We start from the raw sequence: 27767 nt of genomic DNA on the forward strand, positions 1-27767 counted from the left end.
TCCTCACTCTATAGGGAAGAAACAGCCAGGAGCGAGATAGCCCTCCAGTTCTGTGAGACTGAAACGGTGCGTGATGAGTCAAATCCACTCCACCTGCCTTCACTAATCAAGATCGCTTTAACACTCGCGTGTCCTCCAAACCCCATGTAGCCTGAACAGCAAGATCTTTGCCCGAGTTGTTTTCTAGGAACTTGGAGTCGCAGCTGCGTCTAATTCAGCTTAGCCAGTTAAAACTGGATAGGACCAGCGCTCCTCCAGCTGGGCACCCGCAGAGACCCGTAGCTTAGTTACGCCTGCGCCTGCGCCTGCGCCTGCGCAGAACCATGATCCCCGCAACTTCTTCCAATCACCTTTCCCCGTGCGCCCACGCTTCACACCGCCCTGCTTCTTTATTCGTCATCCCATGAATACCCGAAGCCCCTCGCCTCTGGGGAGGCAGGTTTGAGATCTGAACTTTTCTCCCATATTCTCTGCTCGGCTGCCTTGCGAAGAACCCTCTTTGCTGTGAACTTCGGCGTCTCAGCGTTTTGGCTGGCTGTGCGACAACAGGACAAGGTTGGTCTGGTAAGGAGGCCATCTAATGCCCATTCTTTTTTTCTTTTTTAAAGCAGCTTGGGTACACTTTATTTTTTATTTTTTTGGCCGCGTTGGTCTTCATTGTTGCGCGTGGGCTTTCTCTAGTTGTGGCGAGCGGCGGGCGGGGCTACTCTTTGTTGCGGTGCGTGGGCTTCACCCTGCGGTGGCTTCTCTTGTTGCGGAGCACGGCCTCTAGGCGTGCGGACTTAAGTCGTTGTTGCGTGTGGGCTCAGTAGTCGTGGCACGTGGACTTAGTAGTTGTGTCTCGCGGACTCTAGAGCACAGGCTCCATAGTTGTGGCACATGGGCTTAGTTGCTCCACAGCACGTGAGATCTTCCCAGACCAGGGATCAAACCGGTGTCCCCTGCATTGGCAGGCAGATTCTTTTCCACTGCACCACCAGGGAAGTCCTAATTCCCATTCTTAAGTGCTTTCTTTACACGCTCTGATCTATAGATTGGTTTCTTCTACTGAGACACTTTGCATTTGACAGCACTTGTAAAACAACACTGGAGGGCAGATACCCTGTCAATAAACCACTTAATATCTGCTGCTTTGTCTTTTTGTGTTCTGTTCCTATGTCTTCTTATGGCCTATTGCCATGGCTCTCAGACCCTATCTGCTGCAGACTAAGCCCATGGACCAGGCTGCTTATAAGTGAACAAATTACCCATTAATAAAAGCCAGAACCAGAAAGAAAAAGTGGATGCTTGGAGGAAACCCTTCTAAGGGGGAAAAGATTGCCACAGGTCTTAAGATTGCACAGGCCAGTGAGGCAGTAGGAGAGAAAGCGTTATCCATAGCAGAGCGATTCAGAGCATGGCTTTGGAGTCAGCCATATTGGGGTTCAGTTCGAGGCTCTGTTGTCTATGACTGTAAAAGCTGGGAGATCACTTAACCTCTCAAGCCTCAGTTTTCTTATCTGTAAAAATGGGGATAATGCCACATGTGGCAAGGACTGGGTGGATATTCCCCATAGCCATTTCCTGTTCTTGCTGAGTACAGAGCTAGATTATATTTCCTAGCTTTCTTTGCAGTTAAATATAGTCAGACCTGACCCCTAAAACAAAACTCACATACTCTGATCCACACTGTCTCCCCTCAGTTTCTGCCCACATGTGGAAGAGCTGATGAAGGAGCCCAGATTACTGAATGATTTCATGTCCTCCTAATAAAACCACTTTGGACAAAACCAAAAAATGTAAGAAAGAAATCTTTTAATTATATTTAAGCCACTGAAATTTTAGGATTTTTTTTTTTTTTTTTTTTTTTTTTTTTGTAGTAAGCGGACCTCTCACTGTTGTGGCCTCTCCCGTTGTGGAGCACAGGCTCTGGACGCGCAGGCTCAGAGGCCATGGCTCACGGGCCCAGCCGCTCCATGACATGTGGGATCTTCCCGGACCGGGGCATGAACCCGTGTCCCCTGCATCGGCAGGCAGACTCTCAACCACTGCGCCACCAGGGAAGCCCTAGGATTTTTTATACAACAATTAACCTACCCTGACTAATATAGACATTAGTTCCTGAAAGTGAGGTACGGCTGTAGCAAACAGCTAAAATAAAATACATGGCATTGGCTTAGCAGCTGGACAGAGAAATGAGGAAATTGATTTCAGGAGCTGGAATCATGGTGGCCCATGTTATGCTTTAATAAAAACATTGGATACACATGCAATTAAAAACCCTGTTCAGTCTACCAAAAAATCTAGAACTAACAAGCCAATCTGTAAGATTACAGATCAGTGTACAAAAATTGATTCCGTTTCTTTTAATAGAATTTTTAAAGGTTGCATTTTGGGGCTTCCCTGGTGGCGCAGTGGTTAAGAATCCGCCTGCCAATGCAGGGGACACAGGTTCGAGCCCTGGTCCGGGAAGATCCCACATGCTGAGGAGCAACTAAGCCCATGTGCCACAAATACTGAGCCTGCGCTGTAGAGCCCACGAGCCACAACTACTGAGCCCATGTGCCAAAACTACTGAAGCCTGCGTACCTAGAGCCCGCGCTCTGCAACAAGAGAAGCCACCTTAATGAGAGGCCTGTGCAGCGCAACGAAGAGTAGCCCCTGCTCGCTGCAACTAAAAAAAGAAAGCCTGGGCTCAGCAACAAAGACCCAACGCAGCCAAAAATAAATAAATAAATTTATTTTAAAATATATATAAAGGTTACATTCCATTTACAGTCATTACAAAATATTGGCTATATTCCCCGTGTCGTAAAATACATCCTTGTACCCTATCTTATACCCAATAGTTTGTACCTCCCACTCCCCTACCCCTAAGGTGCCCCTCCCCCTCCTCTCCCCACTGGTAGCCATTACCAGTGTTTGTTCTCTCTATCTGTGAGTCTGCTTCTTTTTTGTTATATTCACTAGTTTGTTGTATTTAGATTCCACATATAAGTGATATCACACAGTATTTATTTCTCCATCTGACTTATTTCATTTAGCATAATGCGCTCCAAGTCCATCCAAGTTGCTGCAAATGGCAAAATTTTGTTCTTTTTTGTGGCTGTGTATATTCCATTGCGTATATATACCACATCTTCTTTACCCATTCATCTGTTGATGGGCATTTAGGTTGCTTCCATGTCTTGGCTATTGTAAATAGTGCTGCTATGAACATTGGGGTGCATTTATCTTTTCGAATTAGTGTTTTTGTTGGATATATACCCAACAGTGGGATTGCTGGATCATATAGTAGCTCTATTTTTAGTTTAAGGAACCTCCATACTGTCTTCCAAAGCAGCTGCACCAATTTCCATTCTCACCAACAGTGTATGAGGGTTCCCTTTTCACCACATACTCGCCAACATTTGTTATTTGTGTTCTTTTTGAGGATAGCCATTCTGATCGGTGTGAGGTGATATCTCATTGTGGTTTTGATTTGCATTTCCCTGATGATTAGTGATGTTAAGCACCTTTTCCTATGCCTGTTGACCATCTGCATTTACTCTTTGGAGAAATGTCTATTCAGTTATTCTGCCCATTTTTTTAATCAGGTTGTTTGGTTTTTTTTGATGTTGCTGTTTTGTATGAGCTGTTCATATATGTTGGATATTTATGAGCTATTTATATATATTGGATATTAATATCTTATTGGTCACATCATTTGCATATTTTCTCCCATTCGGTGGCTCATCTTTTTGTTTGGTTGATAGTTTCCTTTGCTGTGCAAAAGTTTTTAAGTTTAATTAGACCTCACTTGTTTATTTTTTATTTCCTTTACTTTAGGAGACGTATCCAAAAAAATATTGCTGCTATTTATGTCAAAGAGTGTTCTGCCTATGTTTTTCCTCTAGGAGTTTTATAGTATCCCGTCTTACATTTAGATCTTTAATCCATTTGGAGTTTGTTTTTGTACATGGTGTTAGAGAATGTTCTAATTTCAGACTTTTACATGCAGCTGTCCAGTTTTCCCAGCACCACTTATTGAAGAGACTGTCTTTTCTACATTGTGTATTCTTGCCTCTTTTGTCATACATTAATTGACCATATGACCATAAGTACATAGGTGTATTTCTGGGCTCTCTATCCTGTTCCATTGATCTATGTGTCTGTTTTTTGTGCCAGTACCATACTGTTTTGATTACTGTAGCTTTGTAGTATAGTCTGAAGTCAGGGAGCATGATCCCTCTAGCCCTGTTCTTCTTTCTCAAAGTTGTTTTGGCTAATTGGGGTCTTTTGTGTTTCCATATAAATTTTGAAGTTATTTGTTCTAGTTCTGTGAAAAATACCATTGGTATTTTGATAGTGACTGCATCAGATCTGCAGATTGCCTTGGGTAGTATGGTCATTTTAACAATATTCATTCTTTATACCAGCAACAGACAAACTATGAAATTCTTTAAAAAATTCATCTACAGTAGCATAAAAAATAAAAATATTTAAATAATTTAACAAAATATATGTAAAAACTCTACCCTTAAAACTTGTAAAATGTTGCTGAAATTTTTAAAAAGTTAAATGGAGAGAGCTACTTCAGTCATTGATTGGAAGAGTCAAATTGCTAAAAAGTCATAGTTCATCAAATTGATTTGTAAAACTGATCAAAAGACAAAAAACTTGAGCATTAGACCTGTGTGACAATCTCAGACAACCTTAATTGGAGTTCTGGAAGGAGAGAAAAGAGTCGGGCAGGTGAAATATTTAGAGACAAAGGTGATGAATCTTCCAAAATTGAGGAAAATCCTCAACTTTTAGAATCAAGAATCTCATGTATCCAAGCATACAGCTTGAAGTTATTTCTCAGCCTTCCATGACTGTCCTGGCCAATGGACTGTGGATGGAATGTGTGCCACCTCCAGGCCTGGCCCCTGTCTAGTCTAGGGTAAGATATGCTATAATCATAACAAACCCCAAACCTCAGAGGCTTTCCAGGAAGCTTCTCCCCCACACACTGACTTAGCATCCCAGGATGCTTCAGTCCTATGGAGCCTCCAAATCAAAAAATCACGACTGGGGGCAGGGAGAATATGGAGGAGTATGCACTGGTTCTTAAATGTTTCCACCTGGAAATGACATCTGCCACTTTTCCATGGTTAAAGCTCTGATGTCACCTGACACCTACCTTCATACAGACCAGGAAATACAATCCTTCCATGTACCTAGAATGAGAGGAAAGGAAAAATTCTCGGTGCATGGCAGCCACATCTACCACATTTCCTAAAACCCATCCTGTGTGAGCTTCTTATGTTCAAAGACTCTGGATGGAGCAATGCTTTTCCCTGTCACTGACTTGCATTAGTCTGTGGTGCAAGCCAGAAAGGGATCTTTTCTTGGGTAGGCCTCTGAAATGTGGGTATTACAAAAGCTAGCATGCTCTAAGACCCTACTCAATTTACATCATAGTGAAATAAGATGATAATTTTTTAAAATAATAAATTTATTTTATTTTTGGTTGTGTTGGGTCTTTGTTACTGTATGCGGGCTTCTCTCTAGTTGCAGCAAGCGGGGGCTACTCTTTGTTGCGGTGCGCAGGCTTCTCATGGCGGTGGCTTCTCTTGTTGTGGAGCATGGGCTCTAGGTACGAGGGCTTCAGTAGTTGTGGCACATAGGCTCAGTAGCTGTGGCTCACGGGCCCTAGAGCACAGGCTCAGTAGTTGTGGCGCACGGGCTTAGTTGCTCCGTGGCATGTGGGATCTTCGCGGACCAGGGCTTGAACCTGTGTCCCCTGCATTGGCAGGCGGATTCTTAACCACTGCACCACCAGGGAAGCCTGATTTGATAAATTTTAAGCACTTACTATGGGCCAGGCACTTTGTGTGAATGGCTGGCCCTAATAAGCTCTTAACTAGTGTTCATTGTTATTACAATTTTGTCTTAGGTGTGTATGTCTTTATTCAAATGGATTCTGTGCTCTAGACTACAGGACCCTAAAGCACATTGCAAGGCAGTTGAGCATCTTATCTTTTTCTCTAAAACATCTGCAAGTTTCATACTTTTTGTGGGCAGTTGGACTGGCAGTACAGATTTCTGAGATCAGAGACAGCATGGTGTAGAAGAAGGAGAACTTCGACTAGGAGTCAAGATCCGTTTAGGTCAACACACGTTTATTGAGCACCTTTAGTATGTACCAGGCGCTAGAGAAAAAAGGAGCGTGAGAGTGGATCCCTGCCCTCTAGGGGCTTACACTTCTGCGTGGATGGTGGACAGGTAAACAAATAAAGCATGATACGTGCAATAATAGTATCAACAATGAATAGAGGAGCCACAAGACCTGAGGTCTAGCTCTGCCACTAGATATGTGACCTTGGACGTGTTATTTAACCTCTCGGGGTCTCATGGATAGTGAGAATGGGGTCGATAATTTCTAATCCCTGAAATTCTAACATCTACAGTTCTCAAAACCCGGTGAGGTAGGCAGGGCAGGCAGGATTTCTACTTTATATTAGAGGTGAAGCCTGGGGTCAGGGAGGTGTTGAGCACAGCAGCCTGAGCTACTCATCTGCTTGTTGGTAGAGCTGGCCCCAGACTAGACTCGGGCAGGTCTTCTGAGTCAGGCCAAGTGTGTATCCACTCCAGGCTGAGACGTGGGATCTCTGATGGGCACGGCAGGAGGTTTTCTGGATGACCCCTGTTTGAGTCTCATACTTGCTCCCAGTTTGGAGTTCTTTACGGGCTAAGGAAAGAGCAGTTGCCTCCTCTACCTCCATCCCCTCCTGGTGTAAGTACAGTGGGCATTTCTGAAAACCAGGTCTTTCACAAACAGCACAGCGATGTTAGCATAATTATCCTGGTGACCACAGGAATCTTCAGCCGCCAACCCCAGTCACTGATGGAAACCCTCCCCGGGCCTGGTTTCCACTCACAGCCAGCTCTTCGCCCTCGCCAGCTGGGCTCTGTGTGTGATGCAGAGGATGTTCTGGAGGCGAAGGCAGCTCTCCCTCACGGCCCGGGCGCGCCCTTTCACCTCCACTCAGCCCGCCCAGTATCTACATGCTTAGGGAATGTGAGCGAGCTAACTTAACTGCAGCAAAACAAACTAAAGAGAGCATCTTGCCCGGCCTCTAAAACCAAGCCACGCCCACCACCAAAGCCAAAAAGGCGAGCCTCTTATGATGGCGGGCCACTGCTGTCTCCCACCGTGGCAAAGAGTTTCAGAGATGACATTTGGGGGCGATCTTATTGTCATATACAACAATGTTTTTTGAGCACATGCTATGTGTGCTACAAAGAGGCCAGTGACACATAATCCCTGCTATCCAGGGGCTTATAATCAGATGCCAAGAGCGGTCAGATGACTTTAGAGATGAGTCACCGATGAAAACTTCCGACAGACTCCGACGGTGTGAGAGGCTCAGTCTTAAGTGCTGGAGGTGCTGGGGTGAGGGAGTGGTCACTGAGGGCTGCTGCTGTCCTGGAAGGAGTCCCAGGGGGCTCGAGCTGGGCCTTGAAGGGAGAGAAGGACGGAAATTCACCTGAAAACCATACGACGACGATAAAAGTGCACAGGAAAAAAATCGCCTGTGGGCACCCCACGTCCTCTCCCAAGGTGGCCCCTTCCACCCCGCATCCTCTTCCACCACCTCCTAGGCCTGTGATGTACAGCAGTAGAGCAAGTCCCTTAACCGCCCTGAGCCTGCCTGCTTCCTGATCTGTAAGGTCGTAGGAGGGTTTACTAAGCAAACACTAGTGAAACCCACCAGCACGACAGCAAACGCTACCTCCCAGTGATCACTGTCCTCCTGAAAAAAAAAAAACCCGTCCCTCCATCTTCACAAAGGACGTCTGAGGGTGACCTGGTGTGCGTGCTCCAGCCTTCTACCCGCAGCCTGCCGGCTCCAGGGGCTACGCCGAGGACAGGGCTGCCGTGCGGGGTCAAATTCACCCAGGGCGCAGCCGCCCAGGCTCCCAGCCAAGCACCTTCTCACCTCCAGGGGCGTTGCCTCAGAAGGGAGAATCCTCCAAAGGGGCTGAGGAGTGGGGCTGGAGGAAGGGTGGTCCCTTGGGCCTGCCCCCAGCACCTCCTCCCACGCTCCACCGAGGGGGGGCCAGCTCGAGCTCCGAAACCGGCAGTGTCCGGCCTCAGTGCTGCCATCTGTGGCCGCGGGCCCCAACTGCGCCCGACTCCGCGGCCCCGCCCACCCAGCCTGGCTCCGCCCACGTGGGAGGTGCGGGTGCCTGGTTGGTGTATAACCTTTGGAAGAATTCTCGGTGTTTCTGAAGTTTGGCGTGCCATTGTTTTGTTTTGGTCTTCCTCTTAGGAACAGATAAGAGAGCTCTTAAAACACCCATGACCTTGGGTCAGAATTCCTCTTAGCTCTACCAGACTAGAATTGTTGTGTGGTCCCAGGGCAGGCCCAAGGCTAGAGAGCTCGACCACCAGGGTGCCTTGAGGCCACAGGCTATGGATATTGAATGAGAACTAAGATCCCAGTGGCCCGGGTACCTCGGTCCCTGCCCTCCCACACTCCCACACTGCTTCCTCCCCACCCACCTCGTGGCGCCCTTCTTCCCACCGGAACCCACAGGACAGGATGAGAGCACAGCCCTACTCCTCCCCATCCAGGACCAGTTTTGTCCCCCGTGGCATTACCTGCCTCAGGGTCTTTCTGAGAGACTTAAATGAGGTGCCACGTGGAAGGCAACGAGACCATCTTTGAGGGGAAGATACTGGTGAGAACTGGTGCGAGGGAGAGACGCCCTCCCACTTGCCACCCCGACCCGTGACCAACCCAAGCAGCAGTGGCGGCAGCTGACCACTTCCTCAGTCCCCAGCCCCTCAACACACCTCCCCACAGGCGCTGGGAAGGCAGTGGGCTCCTGCCAGCCCTCCACAGGCCGCACTGAATTCCCTTAGCTTCTTTATTGCACACTCAGGTTCCACGCTGGCTTCCCCAGAAAGATAAAATATGAAACCACAAAATACCCAGATTTTACCAAATACCTGGAAAGCTTTCAAAAAGGTCAACGAACCCAAGCTGACAGTTTTGTCAGAAAACTGACAGTAAAAGGACTGAGCCGAGCAGGGCAGGACCTGTTTCCCTGGGAGCCATTTTCTGAAGATGGGCCAGGACCCACATTCACACAGGAGGCTCCCAGGCAGGCTGGCTGTGTCTCACCCGGCCACAGCTTGCTCTGGGCTCCACGTGTGTGCGTTGGAGAGGGTGGCACTTGCAGCCCCCGTAGGCCCAGGGGAACCGCCAGCCTCGCCCCCCGCCCCGTCCCCACTTCCTCTCCAGGCCGACCAAGGGGGGACAGGAAGGGGCCCTAGCACCTGCACAAACTCTTAACCGGCTCAACGTGAACATCATCTCTTCTCCGTGGCTCATCCTGATGCTTTCTTCACCCCATCTTCCCCTAAGGCAGAATAAGCCTTCCCTCAACTGTGTTCCAGAATGTTCTGGTGCTTTCCAGGCTGTTTCCTCGCTCCTTGGGGGATAAAGCCGTCGATCCCCATGCCCAGTGTGGTGTCTGGCACGAGGCAGGTGTGAGTCAACGTTTGTCACGCCGAGTTGAATAGGAATGAAGGTACCAGATGGAGCACGCCCCTCAGACATCTAAGAATAACTCAGTGGCCTGGCAGCGTTCAACGGTGCCCTGAGGCCACGGAGTGTGTTTCTGGCCTCGGTTCCTGCCACACGTGCCGCCTGCCACACCGGTGCCTCTTGGTGGTGTCCCTCCAAGAACGGGCACCCAGAGACATGCCCCTCCCCCAAGCCGTGAGCCTGGAACAAATGGCAGACGACTTCTCTGGACGCCAGTCATCTCTTCGGTCCATCGGTGACGGACACAGCAGGACCACAGACACAGCAGGGGCCGGCCTGAGACCCCGGGCGAGGCAAGGACGGTGGATGCCGGGCCCAGGTGAGGGGGGCTCCCCTTCCGGCCTCCCCAGCAACCAGGAGAGAGATGCGTGGGGAGGGGGCCCCTCTGTGTGGACAGTACCGCAGCCTGTCAGCCCCCGGCCTTCCTCGGAGCACCAGGGCCTCCGGAGGAGGGAATGTTCCAGGGTAGGGCCAGGGAGGGCCTTGCTGGGGTGACTGAGGGTGGACTCTGAATTTGAGCGGGGGCTGTGTGCCCTCGTGGGCATGCGTGAGCGTGTCGGTGTGCGTGTGTGGCCGGGGACAGGTGCCTGCCGTACTACTGGCTCATGGGATTTGACTACTGAGCCACAGGACCTGCCTGGGGCCAAGGAGACCAGGGACCAAGACTCCGGGGCCTGGGAGAGCGCCCAGGGGCGGAAGGCACCCTCCTCACTGCTTCGCTTGGAGACGAGCCCGGGGCTGGCAGGTCTCGGAGGCTGGCTGGAGGGCTGCCTCTGGCCTGACCCACCTCATGTATAGGCCATCTTGCTGCACACCCAGGGCCGGGTCATCAAACACTCCGTCGACACCAGCCTGGTGGGCTCCACGAAGACGCACTCCCCCAGGCCCGAGATGTGGAATCTGTGGCGGGGGGAGAAGAGACCAGGCACTCAGGACCTGGCAGACGCGGCCCGTCACTGGGCAGCCCCGGAGGCCCTATGACTTGTCCTTCCCTCTGGCGCGGCCTTCAAGGACAGTCGGCCCCCACAGACCTTGCTAGCGTGGCTCCTGTCGCCTCCAGACAGTGCATCACGGCTCCAGCCCCCTGGTGATGCCCATGGATGTTTCCGGGATGCACCCTGCACTCCTCCATCCGGCTCTGCCATCCTGTCGGGCTCAGCTCACTCATCCCGGGAATCCGGGGCCCCGTCTAGGACCACGCTCCACACACCCACCTTCCCCACAGCGCCCTGCCTGCACCTCCTGTATCTAGCACAGGGTGGGTTTTCCCTGCCTAACATCATCCCTTTTGAATCTCAACACTTCTTCTTCACCTCATTTGGTCACCCTGACCTGAGCCCCCTGCCGAGGCTGGAGCTGGGGTCTCATAAGAGAGGGCATCAGAAGGACCCCAAGAGGGAGTAGGGGGGCCAGGACCACCTCGATGTCAGAGAAGCATGGCCCCGAGGCCCGCTGGTTGCCAGGTAGTCAGCGCTCTGGGGACCCCAGCCTCCAGGGCTCCCTGGGTTCCGGGAGCAGGAAGCTTCCAGAAGGGGAGAGGTGGGAGCAGCACAGGCAAGACTTTCTCAGCAGCTCTAAGAACAGATCTGGGAGGAGGGCAGGACAAGGAAAGAGAAGGAAAAAAAACAAAAAGAAAACAAGGAAGAGGCAGTGAGGACAAAGACAGGTGCAGGAGACAGGGAGAAGCCGCTACAGGGAGGGAGTGGTCACGGGCTGCAGTTCACGTCAGGTCGGCAGCTGTGCCCCCGCCCGGCTCCTCGGGCCTAGTCCTCCAGCCTTAGAGTCTACATGGGAAGCTGAGGTTCTTACTCCCGTGTGTGCTGCTCTGCATCTCCCTAAGCCTAAAACTGCCCCTACACCCATGACTAATGCCACCATCGCCCCGCAGACAGTCCCCGGCTTTGCACACCCACCAACCCATCACACACTCCCCGCCACACCACTTGGGCCACACGAATGATACCACCACCGCACACACCACCGACACCCTCAAGAGGTCTTTTCTCTAAGGGAACCCTCCTGGTGCCCAGGGTTCAGATCCCCTTTCTCCCACAGTGACAATGTTTAGGTGGCACGTGGCTGCCCAGAACAGAGGCCCCACCTCCCACGCTCCCTTGCAGTCAGGTGTGGCCGTGAAGCTAAGTTCTGGCCAACGCAGAGCGTTGTCCGGGGCACGTCCTCCCCTTCCCTGAGCCACTCTGAGCCGTGCAGATGGACTGGGGAGCCACAAGATGGAAAGAGCCCGGGCCCTTTCCAGCAGGAGGAAGCTCTGTTGGCACGTGGAGCAGGGCCACCAAACCAGGCTGGACTTTACTAGGGAGAGAGTAGTAAAGCCATTATCATGACTGGGTCTCTGTCCCACACCCCTGACCCTAGAGGTGAGTGGCTCCAGCTAGCACAAAACCAGGTTCTTCAGGAGGTACGTCTGGGAGGCTATGGCTTCCCCGGTCTAAGCTCCTTCGCCAGAAGATGAAGCCTCAGCTCACGTGTCTGGGTCAAAAGGGTCCCCGTTGACCCAGTGGAATTCGTCCCCCACTCTGCGCAGACCAATCCAGGGCTCCCTCCGTGTGAACTTGAACATGAATTCCTGCACCAAGGAAAGAGGGAAACCTCAGAGTCAGGTGCGGTCTCCTGACTGCTCACACATCCCCAGACTAACCTCAGCTTGGAAGACTGGCTCCCAAGATGTGTAGACACAAAGAGGGTGACGCCTCACTGCATCCCAAGAGTGAGGAGCTGGGGTTACAGACACCCTGCACTCACGTGGAGCTGCATGCAGTGGCCTCCAAGGGACCCAGGCTCTGGGAGCGCACCCCTGGGCCAGGAAGCCTGGAACAGGGCTTGTCTCCTAGCGCAGTGGGCCAGCATGCCTGTGTTCCTCATTTTCAGGAAGCCTGGCATTGCCCACTTGGTGGATTATCTGGGACACATCTCAAAGCTAAGGCTGCATGGCCTTCTACCCGCATATTCCTGGGCCTTTCTCTGCCGAAAGGAGCTATCAGACTGCATATCAGAGACAAACAGAAGTGACTCAGATTTTCTGCTATTTTGGATTGCATGAACTGTTGCCCTCAAAACCCCAAATGGCCAAGAGACCCACTAATGGTGTTTCTTTCACATTTCTAGTGATACAACTGTTTGGGGTGTTAAATGAGAGATCAGGCCCTGATTTGGACTAGTAGAAGAAGCCAGCGTTGGGCTTCCCTGGTGGCGCAGTGGTTGGGAGTCCGCCTGCCGATGCGGGGGACGCGGGTTCGTGCCCCGGTCCGGGAAGATCCCACGTGCCGCGGAGCGGCTGGGCCCGTGAGCCACGGCCGCTGAGCCTGCGCGTCCGGAGCCTGTGCTCCGCAGCGGGAGAGGCCACAACGGTGAGAGGCCCGCGTACCGCAAAAAAAAAAAAAAAAAAAAAAAAAAGAAGGCAACGTGATTTTTCCTTTCACAAGTGCGGGTATAATTTGTAATGCTCGTGCTTCACTACTGAGTTGAGCTCAGCAAACCAGCCTTGGGTGGACATAGTTGGCCTTGACAATAGCAGTGGAAACAAGAGCCGCTCATGGACCTGCTCAGACCCCATGGAGCCCACCTGCACCCCCCCACCCCAGGCTGTGCTCTGGAAACTGGTCACAGGGGACAGCAGCAGGTCCTTGGGGCATCAGCTCTCCCCGAAGGTCCCCAGCCCGCCGGCACGCACCAGCTCCTTGTGGCTCTGGATCACAGCCAGCGCGGCCTCGTGGCCGCGACAGTGCTCCCTGCCCGTGTTCCAGTCTCTCAGTTCCTCAGAAAAGAAGTAGCACTTCCTTCCGTAGAGCAGCCAGTCCTCTGGGCAGGGCGCCTCGCACTTGATGCAGCCCTTGGAAGCTGCAGGGAAGAGGAGCGGCTCAGTATCCACCAGCACAGCAGGCTTCTGTCCGGCCCCCCAAGGACCCCACCCTGCTCCCCGCCACTTCCTCCGCCTGCCTCCACTTTGGCGCCCATTAGCCACATGGCTCGGAGGAGCGCCTGTCCCAGAGCCTGGCAGGCAAAAGGCTGGTGACTGAATGAGTAAGGAAAAGGAATTTGGGAGACTGGCAGGGACACGGCCCCGAGGGGAAGTGACAGCAGGTTAGGCCCCTGGGGTTCAGCTCTCCTCTCTCTCCCCGAACTCCCCGAGGCGTGGAAGCCGAGAAACTCGGACTGGGAAAGGACCTAGGGGCCACGTGTCCTCTCTCTCCAGCCAGGGTGGGAACCATCGGCCTGCTCTCATTGGCCACACCCTCACCAGCTAACAACTGCTGAACTTCTGGAAAGATCCTTTGCAATTTTGAGTCCCAACCTGCCTTCCCATGACCTGGAACCTGGGGGTCCAGGATCTGCCTCCGGAGTGACCCGGACAGACCTGGTCTGTCTTCCACTTCCTGCTTGAAGAAGGACCCCGGCCTCCCCTCTTCCAGGATTGAACAGACACCATCCCTTCCACAATCCCTTGCAGGGGGTGCCCTCCAGACCCTTCTCCATCCTGCCTGGCTCGGTACGGTGTGCCCGCATCCCCAGTAAAATGCTGCCACCGGCACAGGCTGGGACACGTCAGCTGTGGTCCACCACCCAGCAGTGATCACCGTACCCCTTCCAGCTGCTGTGGGCTTTCCGGTCCTCAGATGCTCCAATGAGAAGAATCTGTGGATATGTGCCTGTGTGCACTTTTCTGGGAAGGAGGCTCAGAACTTCCATGAGATTCTCTAAGCCTCCTTGCCAAAAGGAATTCAGCCATACTCTCCAACTATTTTCCTATGATCTCTTTCTAAGCCAGGTCCCCCCTGTCCAGAACATGTGGACAGGTCCAAATGCAGGATCTTGTGTTTATTTCTTCCACAGTCATCCCATTCACATTGGCTCCTTTGAGTTTCTGAAGATAAATTTTAATGTTGATTTCTTTTGCATCTGTCATATTGAGCACCCCTCTTTGAACTGTTTCACCTGCAGATTCCGTAAGCATATTTTTTTGTTTGTTCTCATGCAAGAGATTGACTAAAATGTAGACCAGGACAGAGCCAAGAACAAGTCCATGGTACTCAAGCCCCCAAGGGAGCTACCACCACACCAACACCAGTTAATTAACGGGCACTCTGGCATTCCTGCTCAATGAGCTACAGGCCCACTTAGACTTACTGGCCATGCATTCTCGCCAGGATCTCCAGGGACTCTGTTGTGTTTTACCGCAATCTCAATATGCTATGTTTACACATTGCCCTGTCCTCCCAATCTAGCAATAGAACAATTTAATTTGTAACAATCAGTCTGTAGGTGAATCCAAGCTGACCCCCTGTGGCCACCACATTCTTTGCTAAGCACTCACAACTCCCTGCTCAGCCTGCATGCCCTACAAGTGAGGGGTCGGTGGGGATTGATGTTACCAGTGGATTTTCCTCCCATTTTGAGGTTTTAGGGTGCTTCTCAAAGATTAAAGACAGAGGTCCTGAAGTCACTTTGCAAACCCTTCAGAAGCCATGACGTACTTTGACTTGAATCCGTTAAAAGCAGCAAATCCCAGGGTCATATAGCCTCGCCTCCCTTACTTAGTAGCAGTTTCCTCTTTTGCATTCCTCCTTCAACCCTTTCAGTTCTACCTGCCACTCTGTGTTTTTCAGGCCTCTCCCCCTTGGAATGCTCTGGTCTCTCTAGGAAACTATTCATTCTTCAGGGATTAGCACATGTGTTCCCCACCTCTGGGTAGCCCCCAGGCAGTAACACCTCTATCACTGGACAGGGAAGTTGATGTCTTAATTTTTAAAAAATCTCCAGCACTTAGCCCAGGACCTAACACACAGCCCGGCTCAATAAATGTTTGTTGAGTGAGTGAATGAGATCTTTAAGGCCCTTAACCCCAACCGTCTCCGTCAAGAAGCATTACCTGGCTAACACACACCAAGTTTGTTCTGCGTTACCGAAGCATTTTTGTGAGCGTACCTAAGTTAACATCTCCACTTTTCGCTGCACGGCTTAGCAAAGAGGACGGGTATAGTCGATGTGTGAATGTACTGTTTGAGGCTAAAATCTCATCTAGAACCAACACTCTATTTCCTATTTACTTTGACCCCACAGAATTGGCGGTATGTCTGGAACCTTTCTTTACCTAATTGGACACGCTTTTGACAAGGTGCGCAGGAACTGAATTTGCATAAATGCTCTGACATCCACGCTTACCCAAGATGCTCATCACCACCAGGATGGCAAACAGAAGCACCGCGATGGCTCCCAGCAGGAGACGCGTGGTGGTGTCTGAGGAGAGAGAAAGGGCTCGATTACCTGGCACATCCCCACCACCCGTCCCCACCTCCAGCCCCAGGTCCTGATAGTGAGAAACTCTGGGGCTGTGTTTGAACCAGCCCTCCAGGAGATTCTGATGCTGAAGTCTGAGGCGCCGTTCTAAAGCACGGGTCTGGGTCTGTGTGATTCTGCGATGCCCCTGCTTAAAAACCCTCCCTCCGGGGCTACGCCCTTGAACTCCTGCTGTGGCTGTCGGAGCTTTCCAGTCTTTCATCTCCTGCTGCTTCTCTACCTCGTCCCTGGTTTCAGCCGGACGGACTCCTTGAAATACCCCAGTCCGTCCTCACAGCCCTTCAGCTGGGTCTTTGCTCCCAAATTTCTTCTCCTCCATGGCAGTCTCTTGAAATCCCGCCCCACACCCTCCATTCTCTTCCCGAAAGCTGTCCCGATCCTCTGGCTTCTCCCTTTTAAATTTATATTTATTGTTCCCACCTAAAATTTTAATTTGATGTTTAATGAAAGAACCCTTTTAGACTTCAGACACAGGGTCTTTGAAAGTATTTTTGTGGTAAAATATACATGACATAAAAGTTGCCATCTTAACCATTTTTAAGTGTGCAATTTGTGGCATCAATTATATTCACAACGTTGTGCACTGTGAATTTGCAAATTTCCACTGTCTATTTGCAAAATGTTTTCATTACACCCAAACAGAAACTCTGTACCAATTAAGCTTTAACACCTCATTCCCACCTCCTTTCAGCCCCTGGTAACCTCTAATCTACTTTCTGTCTCTCTAAATTCACCTATTCTAGGAACCTCATGTAAGTGGAATCATACAATATCTGTCCTTTGGGGTCTGACTCCTTTCACTTAACATAATGTTTGCAAGGTTCATCCATGTTGTAGCACATCAGAATATCATTCCTTTTCATGGCTGAATAATATTCCATTGTATAATTATATACATTTTGTTTACCCATCCATCCATCCATTGACAGACACTTGGGCTGTTTTCATCTTTTGGTTATTATGAATAATGCTGCTATGAACATTAGCAAATATCTGTTTGAGTCCCTGTTTTCAGTTCTTTTGGGTATATACGTAGGAGTGGAATTGCTGGATCATATAGTAATTCTACATTTAACTTTTTGAGGAACCACCACACCGTTTTCCACTGCTGCTGCACCATTTTGCATCCTACCAGCAACGCCAACGTACAAGTGTCCTAATTTCTCCCTCTTCACCAACACTTGTTAGTTTGTTATAGCCATCCTAGTAGGTGAGAACTCCCTTTTTATTTTTAACCATTTTGTAAACCTTTTAAAAGTTATATGTGTGCCTAGATGAAAGAGTGTCTCCACAGCCCAGTGCTGGGCTGTCCACCATTACTCACCCATGACGAGCTAAGTACCAATATCGAGAGGAAGTGTCTAGAAACTTTTACAGCAATTCAGCATTGCTGTGACATCCAAGTGCCTGATGCTGTTTCTAGTAATTTGTCTGTATTGTACTTCACAACAAATTGAGAAAATAAACCTGGTCCTTTATCAAGGATCTGAAAAGCAACAGATCTGAAGTCAAGAAATTCTACCAGGCTTCACTAAACAAACAGCCAACCAAAGAACACTGCCCCTTCCACAGAGGCAACTACTTCCAACCCTTTTAGCTAATTCCTTTGGTATTTACCTCCAAATCTCTCAAAGCTCTGTGGATGTCAATACTTTCTGACTTTTCTATTTAAGACACTACTTATTAACTTCCCACAATAATGAGGAAGGGGCTTCCCTGGTGGCGCAGTGGTTGAGAGTCCGCCTGCCGATGCAGGGGACGCGGGTTCGTGCCCCTGGTCCGGGAAGATCCCACGTGCCGCGGAGCGGCTGGGCCCGTGAGCCATGGCCGCTGAGCCTGCGCGTCCGGAGCCTGTGCTCCGCAACGGGAGAGGCTGCAGCAGTGAGAGGCCCGCGTACCGCAAAAAAAAAAAAAAAAAAAAAAGGAGTATTTAATTCTCTGCATTACTATCTCCACCCTGACCACTCACACACTACCTGCTCTCTCAACATCATAGTTTGTGTGAGACTGATAATTAGGTGTTCTTTTCGTACGGCAATGTAAATGCTACTCCCAGGAAAGCTATGCAGTGTATTATGATCTTTATTTCTACACAACTTCTTGTTTCCCTGTAATTAATCATTTTCCTTGGCTTACACTTCTGTGTGCTCATCGTTATTTCAACTTCAAAACTCCTTTAAGCTGATGAGGCAAAATCAGGAACTCTACTTCACCTTTGACTTAGTCTGCACAGGCTGCTCTAACAAAAACCACACACTGGGTGCTGAAGCAACAGACACTTCTCTCTCACAATTCTGGAGGCAAGGAAGTCCAAGATCAAGGTACCAGCAGATTCCAGTCTTGGTGAGGGCGCCCAGGATGGGATTAGTGCCCTTATTAGAAAAGGAAGAGCCGCCAGAGAGGAGAGGAAGCTCTCATATCCACTGTCTCTTTGCCTTTGCTATTTCCTGCAGACTCTGTTTCAACTTTATCTTCCCACTCTCTACTGAATCTTTCATTTCTACAATGATTTTTAACTGCTAAGGATTTGGGGGGTTTGTTGCTGCTGTTCCCTGAATACGCCCTCTTAAAGCGTCCTGTTCTTATTTTAATGATGCAAAATGTTCTCTTATCTCTCTGAGGATATTACTGCTAGTTTTTTAGGGTTTTTTGGAGGCGGGAGGGGGACTCCGGAGGGGGTGGGGGAGACATGGGCAGAAAGTTTAATCTGTATAATCTCTGTTTTCTCCAAACTGCTTTCTTTTTTTTTTCTCCTGTTCATTTGTTTTGATCTCTAGCTTCCATGTCAGAGACTTTCCTCAGATGTCTGGAGATCCTTGGTTATTTGTTCATGATTAAGGCAGGAGGAGTAAGACTTCACCGGCACCTCTGAGACAGGAAGAGGGGCTTATTAACCGTGAGGGTCGTGGCAGAGTGACAGGCTGGTCCTCAAGGCTGTCTGTTTGTTGACCTCCTTGGGTTTTTCCTTTGGGGTCAGTGTCCCTGGAGACTGCTCTTCCGCTTTCCCTCCTGGAGGGTGTAGGTTTGGCTGGGAAAGGAGGCTCGGAGGCCATCCTGAGCCCTCAATGCATAAACGTCGCCTTAACTGCTTGCTCTCAAACGTGTTGGTGTCCGGAGGCCCTCTCTCCCCAAGGCAGAGGTCTGGGGATGGGCTCACAGAGTGGGGAGAGGATTGGGGGATCTGAAAACTTCCTAACAAGTGTTCAGCCAGCCCTCCTGATTTCACCTCCCTCTTCACTCCCGGCCGTGCTGACGGGCGCCCCGGTCTCTGCGCTGTGGGGGGTTCCTGTTTGTGACTCAGGTTTTGCCCCTCTGCTTCCTGAACTTTCTCAGGCCAGTGGATTCAGTGTCAGTTACACCATCGTTGATCCCGATGTGTTTGTTTACTTACTTACTTATTTATTTATTTACTTATTTATGGCTACGTTGGGTCTTCATTGCTCCGCCAGGCTTTCTCTAGTTGCGGCGAGCGGGGGCTACTCTTCGTTGCGGTGCGCGGGCTTCTCATTGCGGTGGCTTCTCTTGTTGCGGAGCATGGGCTCTAGGGGCGCGGGCTTCAGTAGTTGTGGCGCACGGGCTTAGTTGCTCTGCGGCATGTGGGATCCTCCCGGACCAGGGCTCGAACCCGTATCCCCTGCACTGGCAGGCGGATTCTTAACCACTACACCACCAGGGAAGCCCCTCGTTGCTACTGTTTTGTCTCCTGTTCTTGTTATCCTTGTGACCTTTTAAGAATCCCTTTATTGTTGTATTAATGAGCTTTGGAAGGGAGAGAAAATGAAAGCATGTATTCAGTCCGCCATCTTTACTTGCAAGTCCAACAAGCATCCGGGAGTCCTTCCTCTGAGCACGGCCTATACTGGCAAGTGACCGGGAGTCCAGAGGTGGGTGGCTTCCGGCCCAGTAAGGACAGATGCTCACGCCGCCCTCGAGGGCTGGGTTCCTTCTGTATCTGCTCTGCTGTTCTCGGGGGCAGCTTGTTGTAAGGCTGATCCCCTTGAGCTGCCTATGAATCCTGCCTTTCCCTTCTTTATTTTTATTTATTTATTTATTTATTTATTTTTGGCTGCACTGGGTCTTTGTTGCAGCTCGCACGGGCTTAGTTGTGGTATGTGGGATCTTAGTTCCCCGACCAGGGATCGAACCCAGGCCCCCTGCATTGGGAGTGCAGAGTCTTAACCACTGGACCCCCGGGGAAGTCCCTGCTTTCCCTTCTTTAAATGCCTCTCAATCCTCTTCTATAACCCTGGCACTGCAATAAGAGCATAGCGTCATAAGCCACTTCACGTGGGTTCACATCCAGCTTTGCCACTTTTTAGTGGCAAAGCTACTTAGCTTCTATTTTATTTCATTTTCCTCGGCTTTCAAATGAGGTCATAATAGTGTCTCCCTCTTAGAATTTTATGAGGATTCAACGTATAGGGCTTAGAGCAGTGCCTGGCATGGTAAGCTCTCCTTCAGTGTTAGCAATTACCATCATGATGATTATCGGCCCATGGGCTCCTTTAGGGTAAGGGCTGTGCTTTACTCACGTTTGGGTTCCCTGTAACAGGGCTCGGTCATTGCCTTGCATGTTACAGAGCACCCACTGATACTAAAAAACACAAAGGGGATCTAGCTACCCTGAATGACAATGCCCTGGGCCAGGCAGATGGACACCTGCTTTCAGGGAAAGGGGAGTCTGTGCCTGTGTCTCCAGCATCACCAGAACGTGAGGACTCGCTTCATCCTTTCATGGGGATAACTGCACTGGATGCCGCACTGCGGACAGAGAGAGGGTGCGCTACAGAGTCTGACTCCTTGTTCACCCTCGAGGACAGCTGTGGGCCTGGACAAGCCAAAACAATGTTGTATTAGTTTCCTAGGTTGATGTAACAAAGCACCACAGAGCAGGTGGCTTAAAACACCAGAAGTGGGCTTCCCTGGTGGCGCAGTGGTTGAGAGTCCGCCTGCCGATTGAGGGGACACGGGTTCGTGCCCCGGTCCGGGAGGATCCCACGTGCCGCGGAGCGGCTGGGCCCGTGAGCCGTGGCCGCTGCGCCTGCGCGTCCAGAGCCTGTGCTCCGCCACGGGAGAGGCCGCAACAGTGAGAGGCCCGCGTACCGCAAAAAAAAAAAAAAAAAAACACCAGAAGTGTGTTGTCTCACAGTTCTGGAGGCTAGAAGTCCACAATCAAGTTGTCAGCAGCACCGTGCTGCCTCTGAGACCTGTAGGGAAACCCTTCCTTGCTTTGTCCTCGTTTATGCTGGTTGGCTGGCGATCTTCAGCACTCCCTGGCTTGCAGCTGCGTCACTGCAATCTCTGCCTTCGTCGTCACATCCTTCTCCCTGTGTGTCTCTTTGTCCTCATGTGACCAGCTCTTATAAGGACACCAGTCATACTGGGTTAGGAGCCCACCCTGCTCCAGTATGCCCCCATCTGAACTAATTACAACTGCAGTGACCGTATTTCCAAATAAGGGCAGATTCTGAAGTGCTGGGGAGTTAGGACTTCAGCATATCTCTTTGGGGGGAATACAGTTCAAGCCGTAACCAATGTCTAGCTCAGCAATCCTTCCTTCTATGCAATGGCCCTTATTAGACGGAGTTTGAGGGTGCAGTTTATTTATGTGATAACTGTATATGACTTAGCCTAATGTTAGCAGGAACAACTGAAAAACGCCTGGCTCCCAAGCCCAGACAAATCTCCCAACACCCTCACATCCACAGTGCAAAAGAGAATCATAGCTGACGTCTCTAAGTTGCCAGAGCCACAGCCTGGAAAGCATACTCTTGACTGTCACAAACGATCAAATGTAGAGTGTGGTAATTTTTAAATTTTTCAGAGGCTTTGCTAATTGCATGTGTGTGGTTTTGAGCAGGAAGTTGTGGGTTTATGTCTTATCAAGGAAGTGTCAACAGGAAAAATTCAGAATTGGTGAGCACTGGAAAATCTATAGCCTGAGATTTGCAGAATCACTCTGTTCCCACTCCTGTACCCGCAGGCTGCTTTTCCTCACCCTCCCTACCCCAGTGCCAGAAATAGTCGCATCTCCTGTCACCTCCAATCCTTCCAGAACCCAGGCGGGAGCTCTGGGTCACTTTTCCAGCCTGTCCCCCAAGGCTGAGGATGGAAGGAAAGGTTAAGATCCACAGGGAGAGGACTCCATCAGGAGAATTTCTGCTTGGCTTTCTATTTATAAAGCTAACTGTTCATCGAAGGAAAGTCTTAAAGACCTGGGCTCTAATCCCAGCTTCAGATTTAAGACGTTTTCCACGTCACGTAACCTGTGAAGAGGAAAAAGCGTCTGCTGGAGGTGGCACGGTTGTCTGAGGCGCACAGAGAGGAGAGCTACGTGCGTCAGAAGCACAATTTGATTCTCTCCAATTAGCCTCACCAAGCCGCACGTTGGTCAGCTCGGGACAGAGTAAGAGGTTTCACAGCAGAGGGCCTCGTGGCAAACCCGGCGGGATTTCACGTGTGAGAGAGCAACGTGCATCCTTGGGCAAGACACTTAGCCTCTCTGAGCCTCAGTTTCCTCATATATAAAATAGGTACAACACTCACTAAGCCCCTGCAAGGGTAGGTGTGAGGGTTAAACAAGACAGCTATTGTGAAAGCCCCGGCACGGGGCTGACACTTTGTAGGTGCTTGATAACTATTTGGGACGTGGTAATACAGGAGCACAGGCCCCCTGAGGGTTTAGCTTGGTCAAATCAAGAATTCTCCAGGCAGATGCTTGGCTAAGCAAGGGCTGCAAAACCCCTTGGTCCCCAGACTTGGCAGACCCCTCATCCCATCACGGGTGTTTCTCAGGGTCTGTGGACTGGGCTCCACAGACGAGCAGTCAAAGGATTTCAGTTGAGCAGCTGGTCACACACTTTCCCTGGGTTCCCTCATCAAGGATGCCGGGCTCTAGGCACTGGGGAAAGGGGTCACCTGCACACAGCCTACACCCCAGCACCTCTGTCCGTGTAGCCCCGAGAGGCAGAAGTCCTTATCTTCTTAGCAGATGAAGAAACTGAGGCTCAGACAAGTTTGAAACCCTGCCAGCCCGCTCGCAGTGGAAGGGTCTGGCTCAGGCTTACGCAACTCCAGAATCCGTGCTCTTTGCCCTGCAGCAGGCTGCCCAGCCCCCGTCCCGTGATTTCTGCCCGGGCAGGCATGTTCCCAGTGCCTAGAGCTGCGCTGGAACAGTGGGGCCTCCAGGAGTGTTTGTGGGAGGTGAGGAAGAGTGAGTGAATGTGTGTGTGTGTGGGGGGGGATCAGCACACGGCAGGACCCTGGAGAGCACCATCCCGGTCCGAGAGCTCCCCTCTCCCGGCAGGAGACGCGGCGCCCAAAGAACGCCCAGGAGATGCTCAGGGGACCAGTGGAGGGGAGGCCCCTGGCAGGGACACAGACTCCACACCCTACAACTCCTGTGGGAAAAGGCCCACAGGCCCCAGATGCTGAGCCCCCGAGGTCCACAGGCACCCGGGTGGGGCTGCTCCTGGTGGACCATGGGAACGAGGGCAGGGGCCGGAGGTGCCACGAGACACAGAGCCAGGCCAGGCGGGGAGCCATGCCCAGACAGGCGAGACGAGGCTGGGCCACAGGTGGGCACTGAGCACAGAGTGGGCTAGACTCCACGGGGCCTGGAAGACCTAGTGTCCTGAGAGACCCCCTGGGCCATTTCCTGCAGGGCGTGCGGCTTCTTCTTCAGCCTGAATTGCAGGTGGTCGGCCCAGCCACGGTGGGGAGTAGGAAGCAGAAGGGGCCAAGGTCAGGATGGGAGGTAAGACGCGGGAGTCCGCCAGCCGGAGGCACCGAAAGAGGCCGCACCACCCCTGAAGTGGCCCCCAAGCACTGGGGGTTAGAATGAGGTTCGGGCAGCCCCTGGAGAAATGCTTACGAATGAATGAGTGGAGAAATACAGGCAAGAGGCGTGAGCAACCTCAAGAAATAACTTGGGCAGGAGGGAAGCAGGGGGTCACAGGCAAATCTAACAGTGAGCCCGAAGTTGCACGACAAAGAGGTTGTCCACCTCTATTCAGCTCAGCTCTCCTCAGCCCGAAGGTCCTCCGCAATGGCTCTCCTACACTGAGTTCCAACATCTTTGCCTCCTTTGTCCCAAATCACCGTCCACCTGGACGTCCAGCTTTCTTCCCCTCAGAGTCTGCACAGCCCCTCCTCGGGCCATCCGTGTCCCCTGGCCTACCAGCCTTTGGGCCAAATGCCGACAGAACTGTCCCCACCTCTCCCTCCGTGGCCAGGCACCTGCCCTGGCCGGCACTGGTTATGTCCCTCCCCTGACCACAGCCCCACCTTCCTCACTGACCTGGCCTTGGTCTGACCCCTCTGGGCCACCACCACTTTTCCAAGGGCCACCCACTGTCTCATTCTATGCTTTCAGATCTCTCAACAGCTGCTTCAGACCAAGTCCAAACACTTTGACAAGGCCTGGGTGGCCATTCACGGTCTGGGCCCTCCCGACCCCTCTCTTCTCACCGCACCCCACCCCGATCCTGGTATTCTGGAGGTCACTTCCCCACAAGGGACAGGCGAGTCCTCGCCACTTGATCCCTGAACGTGCCACTCCTTGAGCCTGGTGCACCCATCTTTCTCTTTCCACACCTCCTAAGTGGTCACCTACTCCAGGAAGCCCTCCTTTTCTTTTTTTTTTTTTTTTTTTTTTTTTTTTTTTTTTTTTTTTTTTTTTTTTTGCGGTATGCGGGCCTCTCACTGTTGTGGCCTCTCCCGTTGCGGAGCACAGACTCCGGACGCGCAGGCCCAGCGGCCATGGCCCACGGGCTCAGTTGCTCCGCGGCATGCGGGATCTTCCCGGACCAGGGCACGAACCCGTGTCTCCTGCATCGGCAGGCGGATTCTCAACCACTGCGCCACCAGGGAAGCCCCAGCCCTCCTTTTCTGACACTCCTTCCTTAATGGTTGGGTGATCCAGGCCCTGGGCTTCCCTAGTTGATGCCGTCCAGGCAGGTCCTCGGCCTTTGGACTCCGGGTGTCCAGAGTACCGAGAAACGTCCAGAGGACCAGCCCTCTGGGCAGCTCCAGCGCCTCCCACACCACACAAGTGGCCACACAAGTTAACTGAAAGAACTCATGAACTTGAAATCTGTCTTCCCCTTTGGTGACCGCCCCCTTCAGGCCGTGAGCCCCTCTGACTGGAGGAGGTAGGTGGGACCCCCGACTTGCAAAGGAAGGCCCTCTGGCCGATTCTCCCTCCCGGCACCACCAAGCGCCCCATCCCCCAACCCCCTTCTCACGGGGCATTAGCACCGTGTCGGGGTCCACAGCTTTTGTCACTTTGCCCAAAGCACTTTCACTGCTATAGGGTCAAGCCACTCTCTCAATATGCCTATCGGGTGAGCGCCGGACACTTAACTGTCCCCCTTCACTCATAAGGAAACCGGCTCAGAGCATGAAACCTGCTCCCAAGGTCAAAGAGGCAGTTAGCTGCAGAGATAGGGTCAAGGCTGTACTATAGGTGGTCTCCAGTTACCTGTTCCCCACCGCCCCACAATGAGGCATCTGATGTCCTGGCAATCCGCCGGGTTCCAGAGTCGCGCTCCCCGCTCTCCCCACCGGGAGACCGGCCAAGGTGACTCTGTCCCTCCTCCCGGGTCCCCGGGCCGGGGGATGGAGGGCCGCTAGGCGCTTACCCTCCAAGGCCGCTTTCCAGCTGGTGCTGCCCTCGTAGCCCGACCCCGATCGCCGCAGCAGCCCCTCGGGACCGCGGCCCTCCGCTTCGGCGGGCGAGCGCAGCCTGGGCGCGGCGGGGGCGGGCGCTGGGCTGACGGCGGGCGGCGGCGGCGGCGGCGGCGGCGGCGGCGGCGGCGGCCGGGCCCGCGCGGGGGGCTCCCGGGCCGGCTCCATGCCTGTCGCTGCGCCGCGCCGCGCCGCGCCCGCGCTCCTGTGCCGAGGTGCGGGGCCCGGCCCGACGCGCACTCGGCGCTCCGCGCGCCCTGCGGGCCCCCCAGGCCGGCCTCGGGTGGGCGAGGGTCGGGGCTGGCGCAGGCCGAGGCTGAGCCCGGCTCCCCGCGCCGGACCCGCTGCGCCCGGCGGCCGCACCGCCTGGCTCCCCGCGCGCTGCGCCTGCCCCGCCGAGCCGCAGCCTCCGCGCAGAGCCGGGGCGCGGGAGGAGGAGCGCGGGGAGGTGCGGCAGGGCGGGGGCAGGGCGGGAGGAGGCTCCGGGCGCGCGGGGACCCACAGCCCCGCCCCCCGGCCTCCCGCCCCCTCGGCAGGAGTCCAGATGCTGCGGAGCCGGGAGCGCGGATCCTGGAGCCGGGAGCCCTGGCTTCTAACCCAGGTCCACCTGGCAGCCTCCGGCTTGTCCTCTGTTAGAACGGGAATCGAGTTCATGCGGCTCAAGGAAGGTGAGGGGCTTTCCTCTGGGCTACCCTGGAGCCAGAGCAGAGGGGTGAGGGCTGTGTCTTCGGCCCCTACTCTCGGCGGATGAAAGAAACAGAATCGGCGAGCACGGGAGAGCAAAGTGCCAATGGGACGCACGGAGCAACATTTCAGATTCAGTTAACATTGGCTGAGCATCTAGTAAGCGCCAGGGGCTTTTACAAACACGAGCTGACAACACCCCCCCGTTTAGGATGAGGACTGGAATTAGGTCAAGGGCATTGCTGAAGGCGGCAGCACACAAGCGCACGGTCGGCTGGCTTTCCGACTCGCAGGCCAGGGCTCCCTCGATGGTCTTCACTCGGGCACTCTTGCTGCGGCTGAGCCCGGGCCACCTCAGGCTCCACGCCCAGGCCTGCCTTTCCTCCTCCAGGCCCAGTCTGCGTCCTCTGTCAGCCCGTGGTTCCTCATCCTCAACCTTCCTGCGCTCTCCCCCCCCCTACCAGATCCAATCAGTACCGACTCCTGTGAATTGTCCCTTTCAGAGGCCCCCTTCTCACAGCCACTCGCCAAGGACAAGCCCATTTCATCTGTCTGACCGCAGCCTCGGTCTCCTTATGGTCTCCCTCAACTCTTGATTCCTACTGTCTCAGCACCAGAGGCATCTTCCTAAAATGTGAACCTCACCAGTCCTTCAGGGCCCCGTCTACCTGTGGGCTTGGTCCAACTTCTTACAAGGCTACAAGGTCCCTCATGTCTTAGCCCTGCCCCTATTTCAGGCTTCATCTCCTTCTACCCCTTCTCTGCTGGCCCCAGACACACCCAGCTGTGTTCTGTCTTTCCTCCAGGCCAGGGAACCTTCTCTCCCCTCTGCCTGGAATACATTTCCTCTCAGTCCTTCTCATCCCAACCTGTAGCCCCTCACACACCAGTCTGCCCACGTAGCGTCTGCTAATGCTTCAGCTCACACATCCTCTAGGATGCTGCACTCGCTTGCATTCGATTCGGCAGGCTGTAAGAGAAGACCCCAAGGACAAAGGCTTAAACTCGAAAGTCCAATAAAAGAAGTCTGCAGCTGGTCAGCCTAGGACTGGGCTGAGCTCCGAGGTCATCAGGACCCAGTCTCGTTCCCTTGGGCAGTGTTTTTACCACCTTCTAACACACTCCGTGTTCCTGTCTCTGGAGCCCCATGACAGGTAAACCTGGGTCCTCCTGTGTCTCAGGATACAGGCTCCTTTTCTTGGGGTTAGATAATAGGAATGAGTCCTGCCCACAGACTCAGAGGTTGGGGTGAAAAACTTTCCTTTTCCTTTAAATCAACTTAATTGTAACTTCAGGTCACCATCCACTAAGGTGGTAGCAAATTCCAGTTCATTTTTTAAATTGCGATAAAATTCACATAACATAAAATTCACCGTTTTATTAACCATTCTGAAGTCTACAGTTCAGTGTCTTTCAGTACATTCATAATATATTCACAACATAGTGCAACCATCATCACTGTCTAATTCCAGAACATTTTCACCACCCTAAAAAGAAAGCTGGTACCCATCAAACAGT

At 52.3% G+C, this 27767-nt stretch overlaps 1 protein-coding gene across 2 annotated transcripts; it reads right to left on the bottom strand.

The window, feature by feature from the left end:
- Positions 1-6104: 6104 nt before the first annotated feature.
- On the bottom strand, positions 6105-25733 carry CLEC2L (C-type lectin domain family 2 member L). 2 transcript variants are annotated; one of them, XR_010842065.1, is made up of 7 exons: positions 25520-25733; positions 15744-15818; positions 13255-13421; positions 12050-12150; positions 10983-11149; positions 10351-10463; positions 6105-7464 (listed from the first exon to the last, which is right to left on the bottom strand). XR_010842065.1 is itself a non-coding variant. In XM_059074947.2 (6 exons), the coding sequence occupies exons 1-5, from the start codon at positions 25731-25733 to the stop codon at positions 10352-10354; spliced, it is 669 nt and encodes a 222-aa protein (XP_058930930.1). In that variant the 3' UTR covers positions 6105-7464; position 10351. The 2 variants fall into 2 exon arrangements, 1 of the variants encoding a protein (XP_058930930.1); XM_059074947.2 differs by lacking the exon at positions 10983-11149.
- Between the last annotated feature and the right edge of the window lie 2034 nt (positions 25734-27767).

Source organism: Kogia breviceps, chromosome 9 (genome assembly GCF_026419965.1).
Source record: "Kogia breviceps isolate mKogBre1 chromosome 9, mKogBre1 haplotype 1, whole genome shotgun sequence".
Lineage (NCBI taxonomy): Eukaryota > Metazoa > Chordata > Mammalia > Artiodactyla > Physeteridae > Kogia > Kogia breviceps.